Source organism: Psammomys obesus, unplaced genomic scaffold (genome assembly GCF_907164565.1).
Source record: "Psammomys obesus unplaced genomic scaffold, mPsaObe1.curated_primary_1811, whole genome shotgun sequence".
NCBI lineage: Eukaryota > Metazoa > Chordata > Mammalia > Rodentia > Muridae > Psammomys > Psammomys obesus.
In genome coordinates this window covers 331,276-343,081 of record NW_026586816.1, presented here as the reverse complement: position 1 = coordinate 343,081, position 11,806 = coordinate 331,276, and the positions used below count along the sequence as shown (strand labels likewise).

At 46.6% G+C, this 11,806-nt stretch overlaps 1 protein-coding gene across 2 annotated transcripts in view; it reads left to right on the top strand.

The window, feature by feature from the left end:
• Acss1 (acyl-CoA synthetase short chain family member 1) overlaps window positions 1-11,806 on the top strand; it is a 49,719-nt gene that overhangs the window by 17,834 nt on the left and 20,079 nt on the right. For both annotated transcript variants that reach the window (XM_055602594.1, XM_055602593.1), the window contains exons 3-4: window positions 7,147-7,346; window positions 11,164-11,339. In XM_055602594.1, coding sequence (XP_055458569.1) covers window positions 7,147-7,346; window positions 11,164-11,339 — 376 coding nt within the window. The remainder of the gene's footprint in view (window positions 1-7,146; window positions 7,347-11,163; window positions 11,340-11,806) is intronic.

Below are 11,806 nucleotides of genomic sequence, written 5' to 3'. Positions count from 1 at the left end.
TCTTTGCTGGTATCTTTATTTTTTTTTTTTTTTTTTTTTTTTTTTTTTTTTGAGAGGGAACCATATTTTTTTGGTGTCGTTGTTGTTTTTAATCACAGGGAAAAGTAAATGTTTTAGAAGGTTAACAGCTGCATCCATTTTTACATCTCACCGGAAAAAGGACTCCCTGTGTGGTTTTGGAGCAGTAAACAAGTCTGTAGGCCAGGGTAAAGTGTTCCACCCGGGCCAGCTGTTTTTGCTGGCTTCCATGCTGGGATTCTACTAGCTCCCTGGGCTTCTAGCCCGTGGGAGCCTCCAGAGTGCTTCCTGCTTTGTCACTGGCATCCCCTGGGATGTGTGAGCTGTGCTTTGTGCCTGGAAGGGAGAGAACTTCTTTTCTATAGATAAGAGGTGGGTGAAGGGGAAATCAGACATTCAGGAGAGCAGCATCTTTCTTAGGTCTGACTGGTTACTTATATCTTTCAGGGTATATGTTTTGGCTGTCAGCCTGCTGGCTTTGGTCAGGGATGTGGGATGTGAACATGGCTGGGCAACCCCAGGGGTAGGAGGTGTTGAGTGTGGTTTTACACTTCTCCCCTCACACCTGCTCTCCATCCTGCTGATATAAAGAAAGGCTTCATTTACCTTCCAAGGTGGTGGACTTTAATCCATTCTTTTGCTAACTTTCCTGTTTTCAAAAAGGTTTATTTTCAAATTATTCATATTGTGTACAGATACGTGCATGTGAGTGGAGGTGCCTAAAGAGTCGAGAGGCTTTGGATTCCCCCCTGGAACTGGAGTCACAAGTGTGACTGGCCTACGTGGATACTGGGACCTGGACTTGGGCTCTGTGCAAGAGCAGTGTTTTCTTTTAACTGCTGAGCCATCTCTCCCATATCTAAGCTCTGTTTTGAACAAATCAGCCTCCGGTTCCTTCCTCTTCCCATCTTGTGCACCAGGGCTCACACATGCTGAGCACAGGCTGTCTCCGCTCAGCCCACTCCTCTTTAAAACAAATAGCCAAAAGCAAACTAGCTCAAGGGGAATGGTAATGACATTAACTTGCTGAAGGAGGAAACTCATGATTTTGGGGGAACATGTTATATTATAAAGAGAGGAGATTATCATAGCACTGAGGTTTATGAGAGAGGCTGGGTAAGGGCCAGGCTTTTGGAGCTCACATACTCCCTCAATTAATTTGGTTGAATAGCTTTGAGAAAAAAAGTAGCTTACTTTCATGTGCCTCAGTTTCCTTGTATGGAGAAAGAGTTCAGAGTCCACAGATTGTTTGGTCATTGAAGTTGAAGTTTTGACTGTTCTCCACCCCCCGCCCCCACCCCAAGACCCATCTGTTGACAGTACTGTGTGCAGCCTATAATGCTAAAAGGTGGTAGAGGCTTCAAGAAGTAAAGTCCAGCCTGGTCTACAAAGTGAGTCCAGGTCAGCCAAGGCTACACAGGCAAACCCTGGCTTGAAAAGTTGAAGGGGGGAAAAAAGGAAGTAAAGTCTTAGGGGAGGCGTTTAGGTTGTTGTGGGCTTATTCTTGAAGAAGATATCGGGACTGGTGTGCCTCCTGCTTTCCTTTCCTTTCTCTCCCTGTCACATCACGGTGAGAAGACTTCACCACCTACTCTCACCATGATGCACTGAGCCTCCACTACAGGCCCAAATCAGTCGAAATAACCATGAAATAATAAATAAGTATAAAACCATGAGCCCAGAACAAACCTTTTTTTTTCCTAAGGTGATTATCTCAGGTATTTTGCTTCAGTGACAGAAAGCTATTATGAAAGTTGTTTCATCTGAAGGATTTGGAACACTCGGGTACAGGTGTTACTGCTGTTATAGCACAGGAGGGAAAGGAGACTATGGGAGAGGGAACCAGACACTTTAGGCTGAGGTGTTAAAAGGTGATGGACCTGAAAGTGGCCATGGCTGGCCTAGAGAGAAGGCGTCCTGTGCTCATAGTGGGGAGCTAGTATGGCTGGAGAAGGAGGGGTGGCACACGGTGGGTGGTTGGTGGTTTTACAGATGGTATAGGGTGGGCCTGCCTTCCCCTCAGCTTCTCTAAACCCCAAGCCTGGACCCCAAGAGGTTAGCAGTTGTGCTTGTGGGTGATCCTGCACCCTTCTGAGAGCTGCTCCCGCTGTTGTTCTGGCAGGTGGCTGCTGTACTTTTTAAAAACTCTTTTACTTATATATCTTGTATCTCTTTCTTCCTACTCCACTGTAATCCCTCCCAACATCCCAATACCAGGTAGGAGAGAGAAAGGGTTGGTGGGAGAGGGAGTGCAGTTCTGTTAGCTGCTTCCTGCTGGTTAGGGTCCTTGGGTTCCTTGTAGTACAATCCTTTCAGGAGATCTCCAACTTCTTGTCTCACTGCATCAACAGCCACCACGAGCCAGAAGGGAGAAGCAGCAGTAGCCTTGTTCTTGTCTGGAGCTCCTCAACACGTTCTGGGTCCTGACATTTACTCTCTCTCCAGAGTCCTTAGATTTAAACTATCTGCAGCTGGCAAAGAGCACTTCTCAGAGCCCACAGGAGGCAAATAGTTTGCTGCTGTGGACAGTCTGAATCAGTCCCACAGCCCACAATTGGGATTAAAACAAAAACATGTTTATATCCACAATATTTCCCCCCTGGCTTTTCTTTTAATATGAATAAAACTTGTTGTTGCTTTCTTAAAAGAAAATGAAGAAGAAGCCAAACCCTTTTTGGATCAATAATTTCTTTTATATCCTGATGACCCTCAGGTGGTCTTGTCTGGATAGGCCTGTACTTTTTGCTGTTGAGCCTCTGGCTAGGTTCCTAAAGGCCAGACGTTACCTAAACACTCTTGCGGAGCACCCAGTGCTGGCAGAGGTGGCCACAAAGCAGGTGGACTGGCCAGGTCAGGTGAAATGCTTCACTCAGGGCCTCCATAAACACTTGGGTCAGTCACGTTTGCCCAGAGCCGAGGATCTGATCTGGCAACTTACATAGGACAAACTGGCATTTTCATATTCTCCCTCCTGGGAAAGAGACACATGAGGTGTCTTCCTGTGCTAAGGAGTCATTAGAGAACTATGGGTGTAAGGTTGTCTGTGGGATGCTTGCCTAGCATGGGTAAGGGTCTGGCTTCTAGCCCCAGAACAGTGTCAAATGTATCCTTTAAACAGTCTGTCTCAATAAATAAAATTAACTGTGTATGTAGGTCAGCAATAGAGTGATTGTTTTACATGTGTGAGGTCCTGGGTGCAATACCCAATGTGAGAAAAAAAAAAGCAGCTAAGGAGCTGTCTATATTTACTCTTTTCCCACCTCTTAGCCCATTTTATGTAATTACAATAGCTGCCATCTATGGAACACCTTTAAAGATGCCTGGGACATCATAGCTAGGATCCACAGTCTCCTTAGTCGTGGACTCTTTAATATGGCCATTTTATTCCAAAATGTGGGGAGCCCAGTAGGATCTTGTTAAATTAGCTTCTCTCATGCCTACTCACGACAAATGGGGCAAAGCAACAGTTCCACCCCAAGGTAGCATGGTGAAACAGAAGCACAGGAGAGGGGTTAGTTACAAGAGCAGAGGTGAGTCGACCCTCCCCCAAAACGCCACAAAACAGTTGCATGACTGAAACATGCTACTCCAGCATGCATGACTACTTTCCAAACTCTATACACTTCTAGCACCCCAAGATCACAAGCAGCTAGTGTGGAATTGCATACACTGGGAGAAGGGGTGGTACAGGAGGGAGAGGTTGGAGTCCCGGGGAGGGTCTAATATCACCCCCTTCTGCGAGAGGGGAACAGGGCCAGGTCTTGCTGGGAGTGTCCTGCAGGTATTCACAGCTGCTCCAGTTAACAGGATAATGGCTGCTATGCATTAAGTTACAGAACACATCCTTACCTTTGCTCAAATACTACTGGGTGTCCAGGGAGACAGCTCTCTGAGAGATAGAGGCTGAGGTAAGTACCTTCACTAGAGTGTGGCATACCTCAAGGGAAGTGCATCCGTTTTCTGAAAGAACTTAGAAAATATAGCTGGAGTGGCCCAGGTTGACCAGATGACGTGTCAGTCCCAGCTGTTGTCTCATGGGGATCCCCTGATGGTGTCTTTGGCTTTCACTGGCCAACAGCAGCTTTGGGAGTTTTCCGAGTTGATATGTGTGTGACTCTTAATATTTTCTTTTTCTTTTTTTGAGGGGCAAGGATTTGAGATAGGGTTTCTGGCTGTCCTGGAGTAGGCCAGGCTGGCCTCAAATTCACAGAGATCCACATGCCTCTGCCTCCTGAATGCTGGGATTAAAGACATGTGCCACCATGACCAGCTGACTCTTAACATTTTTGTCAAAGCTCTTTGCTAAAAGTCATGGCCATAACATCACATGACGGTGCACTTGGTTTATGAACACGTCCAGCCTATTTCTGTGGCTTCCATTCTCTGGGGGTTGTAAGCAGCAGAGTGAGTGAATTTGTCACCATGAAATCAGGCTTCATGGTTCAGTGACCGTTCCCTTGGGCTGGTTCTTCAAGATAGGGTGCAGGACCTGCTGTGCCTTGCTGGGAGTGAAAGGTTGGTCTTGTCACATTCTGCGTCACTAAAACCCACCGTTTCCTCTCTCATGTGCACCAAAGGGAATACTAAATTCTAGAGACTGTAGCAGAGCCCTTCTGTGTTTGCTTAGGTCATGGAGTTGGCCCTCAAGGCTTGCAGTGTAGAGGGATTTTGCCAGTGAATGTAGCTCATTGCCCTGGGCCTATATGGCTTTCATTTTATGTTCATGTGCTGTACTCATCTATTTAATATTTACTGAGTATCTTCTGTTACCTAGCCTTATTATAAATGTTGATCATAAGGCAATAAGTAAGAAACAAAGCTATGTCTAAGCAGACCTTGTAGTCTAGTGGAGCAGAAAGGTACTAAAGAAGATAAGATTTTCAGCTAGTGTCATGAAGAGCCAGAGTCAGTGTAGGAAATGGGTAGACCATCTGTTTTCAATTTGTTGTTTCCTAAACACAACACCCAAACACTCAGCAATCAATATTTTCCTTCCTTGGTCTAGCATCAGGGAAATGACTAGGAAGGAAAGAAGCTTTCGGTATTAGTCATGAAGAAAAATAAAATAAAATAACTAAAACAAAACAACAACAATAAAACATCTTCAACCTGGGCACGGTGGCACATATTTGTGATTCTAACACATATGAGGTGAGGCAGAAGTTGGTGAGTTCCAGGCCAGTCTAGGCTATTTGCAGTTTCAGGTCTTATTCTCAAAACAACAAAATCCAACGTTGACTGAAAGAAAAATGAATACGGAAATACAGCTTCTTCCTCTCCTCCCGCTAGATTCTCTTTCCAGCTGTTTCCTGTTTGGAGGTCATCTCAGACTCTCGGGATGGAAGTGGAGGGTGCAATTCCATTGTGTGACTTTAGGCAAGTGTCAGGCTGATTACAGAACTTGTAGTAGGGTTGCGTCTGATATAGGAAGGTCTTGCTCTACAAACAGGCCACAGTCCTCTTTAAACGGCTGCCTCAGGGCTACAGGGTAAAGGCTGGGTTTCAACACCACTGGTCAGTAGGCATGGTACTCTAGACTGCATCTTTCTCAGCACAGGGTATAAACTCTAGAGATCTGAAAACAGAGCTGATGGGAAGGGCCTGGTTTATTTTGCAGCTGCTTTTTTAATTATTTTATTTTATTTTATTTTATTATTTTATTTTAGCACTGGGCAGGCCTTTCAGCAGAGTAGGGCTGTTTCTGGGCCCTACTCTGTAGCTTTGGTCTCAGAGTGTTCTTTCATTGTTAACTTAGGGAAAGGGTAGGCAGAGTACCACTGAATATCGCCTTTGTCCTCTTTACAGCTTCAGGGAGAAAAGATGGAAACCCTCAAGAGCCATTGGACTGAGCTGGGTAGAAGTAGCCAGCAGCTGGGCCAATAGCAGGGTGGATGGGCATCAGGCTTATTTGTGTTCCTTTGTGGGATGGCTTCAGAAGAAACAAAGGGCTCCTTGAACTCTGCCTGAGATGGGGGCTGCATTTTAATTCTGCTGTGGTTTCCCAGAGGCCTCTTGTTGAGCTTAGCCTTTCTTAAAGCCCTGTAGATAGGGAACTATGCTTTTCAGTGGCTTTGAGGGTATTGAAACAGAGTCCCACCTTGGGCCTGTTTGCAGGCCTGGCCCTGCCCTATTTGGAGCATCTCAGTGCAACTCAGAGGGCAGGAATGTGGCCCTCTGATGGTGGTAACCTCCATCAGCCCAGAAAAAAGGGGCCTTTCTTTCTGAGTAAGGTTTTTTTTTTTATTATTATTGTAAATAGTTAATGAAAAATGTATAGAAAAAGAGGGAAAATGACTGGGTATCCATTTGGCATGTCCAAGTTTAATGAGACAAGGTATTCAAATAGCCTTGATAGGCTTACTTCTGTCCTGCCTCTGTTTTTCTCCTCTTCTGCCTTCACAATGGGGCAGCTTTCCTATCCTATACTCCTGGTTTTCTTGGAGTTCAGTGTCATGAGCTATGATTAGTCAAGGACTATGATGATGAAGGAATCATGAGTTAACTCTGAACCAACCCAGCTTACTATCTTTTGTTGCAACCTGGAGAAGGTCTCTTTACACCATGTGCATGCATAGAGGTGTGTGTGTGTGTGTGTGTGTGTGTGTGTGTGTGTGTGTGTGTGTGTTGCCAATTTGTCATCTGTGCCTGGTAGGTACCTAGCACAGATCTCTGCCTCTCAATTCTGCCGAGGCAGTTATGGCCAGGGTAGTCATCTCTGTCTTCCCAGTCACTATGGTTTCACTAAGTTGGCACCTGCCCTACCAAGGTCTAAGTCCCTGACTAGAAGGAGAGTTTCTTGGCACCATTGGCTTCTATTGATATAGAAGACTATGAGCCTCCTTTTCTCCTGCCAGAAGACTTTCTTTAAAACCTACCTCTTACATTTTTGAATCCAACATGACCTTGGGAATATGACCTCTCAGAAATAGAAAGGCTGTGAGGACAGCCTTACCAGTATGGCTGAGCATGTCCAAACATTGAAAACATTTCTGTCTTGCCAAGCTGCAAGTTCTTTCATCCTCCTGCACTGGGCTGGGAGACAGCGCCTGCAATCTGTGACTTGTCCCATTGTGCTGTACTGTGGCTCTCTTCCCTGTCTCTAATGGCCTTCCCTCCCCTATGCTGTAGGGAGCTTCTGGAGACCACATGCCGCCTGGCCAACACGCTGAAGAGGCATGGAGTGCACCGAGGGGACCGTGTGGCCATCTACATGCCTGTGTCCCCACAGGCTGTGGCAGCAATGCTAGCCTGTGCGAGGATTGGAGCTATCCACACAGTGGTATTTGCTGGCTTTAGTGCAGAGTCCTTGGCTGGGAGGATCAATGATGGTAAGCATGGGTGGGTATGGGAGGAGTTCAGGAGTCCACAGACCTTATGTTCTCAGCAGAGACTAGTGGAGCTAGCCATCAGTAAGAAGTTGCACAGACCAAAGGCAGGTGCCACCAGGGCAGGCCTGTGGTGAATAAATAGGCCTAGATCTGAGTATATCAGATGGAGTTTGCCAAACAAAGCAGGGAGGGGAAAGTTCCAGTGAGGGAGACAGCAGAGTACCAGGCCCATGATGGGAAGAATGCATCTGTGTGAGGCCTAGAAGGACTGTTAGGGCCACACTGCTGGTGAAAGGACACAGTGGTCTGGCAGGCTTGTTGTACTGAAATTCAACAGCACTGGCTGAGGGGTGGGAAATACCTGCCTCCAGAAGCCTGGTTTATCGGTAAGACTTTCAGACCCACTGGCCATAGTGCACTCTTTTAATCCCAGCACTTGGGAGGCAAAGGCAGGTGGATCTCTGTTTGAGGCTGGTCTGGTCTATATAGAGTTTCAGGCCAGCCATGGCTATATAGAGAGACCCTGTTTTAAAAAACATATTTTCAGGTTGCAGGTGGGTCTGAGTCTCCTAGAAAGAGCAGCAGCAGCATGTCTTTGCTTTCAGTGTTGTCAGAGGCCTAGATGGATGGACGGACAGACAGACGGATGGACGGATGGATGGTAGCCCACTGTCTATCCAGCTTGAGCCCTCTGTTTCCCATATACAGACCCTGGGCAGGCTCCTCGAGGAAGGTCACAGATTCTGGAAGCCACTGAGAATTAGTCTGTCTTGTTTTCTCTTAGTATCCTTGTAGTTGCTCATTTTGAGAGAAGTACAATGAATAGCATGCAGGCATGTGTATACGTGTGTGTATTGAGAATTGAGCCCAAGGCCTTGTACACTCCCACTCGGGTTGTGAGACAGTCTTCTCACTGGCCTTGAAATTTACTGGTCTCAGTATTTGGGGGCTGGGATCATAGGTGGACACCATTTTGTCCATCAAATACAACTGAAATTTTCATTTTATTCTTATATCCTGTAAGTTTATTGTTTATTAGCCTTCACGGTTTTTAAATGGATTTCATACCTACAGTGTCATGCATTCTGTGGGTAGAGATAGTGTTATTTCTTTCTTTCCACTCTTGGTGATTCCGTTCTCTTGGCTAATGGCTCTGCCTGGAAGTCCTGTGACCATGTTGACCAGTGGTGGGGGCAGGGGTGAGCTGGCATGCTCATCTTTGTCCTGATCTCAGAGGGAACACTTTAGTTTTTTTCAGTGGGAAGGTGATGTTAGCTACGGCATCACATGGATGCCCTTCATCAGGTCGACGACTATTCATCTTGTTTCATGTTTCTAGCATCAAAAGCGTTGAATGTGTCAAGCACTTCCCTTTATTTGTTGAAACATAGGCTTGTCCTTTATTCTGTTAATACAGTGTATGATATTGTTGGGTTCTGCTTGCTGAACTATCCTTGCTTTCCTGTGGGCAAACCCTACTTGCTGTGAGGTACAGCATGACATTGAGGGGTTCTGCACCATTGTTCAGGAGGGATATTTATTCACCAATAGGTTTTTTTTAGTGTTTTTGTCTGACATTGGCATCAGAATAATGCTGGTCTCATAAAATGAATTTGGAAATATGCACTACTTTTGTTTTTGAAAGATTTTGAGACGGATTGGTGCTAGTTGACTAGGACTCCACTTATCCTAGGATCAGGCCTTCACTTGGCTATGCACCTGTCTGGTTCAGGTCCTTTCTTTATGAAGAGGTTACTATTGTTTCCCCTCACCCCCTTTGTTTTTTGAGCTAGGGTCTTACTATGTAGCTCTGGCTGCCCTGGAACTCATTACGTAGACCAGGCTGGTCTCAACTCAGATCAGCCTGCCTCTCCCTCTCGAGTGCTGGTATTAAAGTGTGCATCGCCACACTGACTACTCTTTCCTTTAAATCAGGAAGTAGACACAGAGAATTAAGTCATTTACCCAAATTCGCACAGCTGGTGAGTGGGAAAGCTGGGGTTTCCTACAGGGTTGGTGCTGTGGCACTCGTTAGGTTGTCCCTCCTTCTCCCGGTATGGCCATCGGGACTGTGTGTCTGCCAAGATTCTCTGAGGTGAGGAATCTTATTTGGCCCTAACTGGCTGTAATATGTGGTAATTTGGTAGTTGGGTGCTGGGGAAGCTCCCAGAACCCAAGGACCGCTGAATGAACAGTATGACAGTGCAGAGGCTGGCTGATTATGAGGCGCGGGAGGGCCCCTTCTTCAACTATTCTTAAGGATTGTTCACTAAGAGGAGCCTGTGTCTTTAGTCATGCGGGAGGTGATCCTGAGAAGCACCACTGAAGGTAGGCTGTAGGGCTGGGAAGAGGATCTGAAACTGGACTCCAGAGCTTCCCTCACAGGAACATGGACAGCAGTGCGTGGCCCATGCATCGGGTAACCACAAGCATTGCTGGTTTGCACTTTGTCTCCTGAGAGCTTCTGGGTGAAGACAGCTGCTTGGGGTGACTCCCTAGCATTGTGGTCACGGGGAAGGGGGAGGCTCTTGATGTGGATATTTAAGGTCCCAGTAGATTAGTTATTTTTACATCACTGTAACCAAATGCCTCAGAAAAAACGCCTTGAGAGAGGAAGGCTTTATTTTGGGTTAGGGTTTCAGAGGTTTCAGTCCATTTTACTTGGCTCTACTGATTCTTGCCCGCAGCAAGGGGGAATGCCACAGTGATGGGACCATCTGGCAGAGGCTGCTCACCTCATAGCAGAAAGCAGAAAAACTGTGTGTGACTGAGTGTGTGGTATGTGTATGTGTGTGTGTGAGAGTATGTGAGTGTGTGTGTAAGAATATGTGCTGTGTTAGTGTGCGCATGTGTGTGTTTGTGAGTGTGTGTGTGGTGTGTGTATATGATTTGTGTACTAGTGGTGTGAGTATGTGTGCATATATATGGTGTGTGTGTGTGTATGTGCATGTTTGTGTGTAGGATACAACCTTCACTGCACACCCCAAAATAACCTAGTTAATGTAGCCACCTTCTACCTCTTGAAGTTACCAGAACCTCTCAAAATATCACCACCAGCTTGGAAATCTGTGGGAGACACTTGAAATTCAAACCATAACACTCAGGGACGTGGGAAGCCCCTACAGGCAATATCACTGCAGAATATTTGCTCTAGACACATACACAGGGCCAGACTAAAATTAATCCACAGATGGGATTCTGTTGGATTGTCCCCTTGAGGCAGTGTGAAGAGTAGTCCCTCAGCGCCATAGCGTCTCTCACACTCTGCTCTGGGCCTCGGCTACCTTGGATATAGAAGTGTGGACTTTCAGGGAGAATCTTGAGCAAAGCCTGCCTGGATACTTGAAGAGCAGGAATGTAAGAGGGTGTGCTCCCATGAAGGCAAGGTGAGTACTCTTGTAAGGGCAAGGCTGGGCCACAACTTCACCCACCCAGAGACTATATTCTCTGGACAGCAAAGGACCACTGGCTATGTGGAAACCTTGGTCCCACTTGCCAACGTGGTCACAACAGGCAATGTGACTATCCCTCACTTGGAGAAAGCTCCTGGAGAGAGTAGAATCCTGGCTGGGAAGCTGTCTTTATGCTGCTGACTTGTGGGAGAACAGTTTAGTCTCAAGGTACTCTGTTTCTAGTTCCCCTACTCATCCTCAGAGTTGGGGAAAGATGGGGCACTTGTATTTGACACAGCAAGCAGATCTTTACTTTTTCTGTTGGTTCTGTTGGCCACACTCTTAGGTCAGGGGCATTCAGCTACCAGTCAGGTCAGGCTTTGAGGGTCTATGCTGATCAGGTATGTCTGTGTTGTATCCTTTAGCCAAGTGCAAGGTTGTTATCACCTTCAACCAAGGGCTCCGGGGAGGGCGTGTAGTAGAGCTGAAGAAAATAGTGGATGAAGCTGTGAAGAACTGCCCCACAGTCCAGCATGTCCTGGTGGCTCACAGGACGGACATCAAGGTTCATATGGGGAGTCTGGACATCCCCCTTGAGCAGGTGGGTTTACCTCACGTGGTACAGTGTAAGGAGAGATTATTTTTTTCTTATGTATAACTTATTGTTATAATTATCATAATTTATTATAATTTATTCAATTTGTATCCTGGCTGTGGCCCCCTCTATTGTCTTCTGTCAACCTCACCCTCCCTCCCTCTTCTCCCTCTATATCCCTCCCCTAGTCCACTGATAGGGGAGGTCCACCTCCTCTTCTATCTGACCCTAGCCTATCAGGTCTCATCAGGACTGGCTGAATTGTCTTCCTCTGGCCTGGCAAGGATGCTCCCACCAGGAGGAGGTGATCAGAGAGCCTGCCACTGAGTTCATGCCAGACACAGGCTCTATTCCTATTACTAGGGACCCCAATTGGAGACTGAGTCTATGAGCTACATCTGGGCAGGGGTTTTAGGCCCTCTCCATGAATTGTCCTTGGTTGGGGTCTCTTCAGGCTCCCCAGGGCTCAGTGG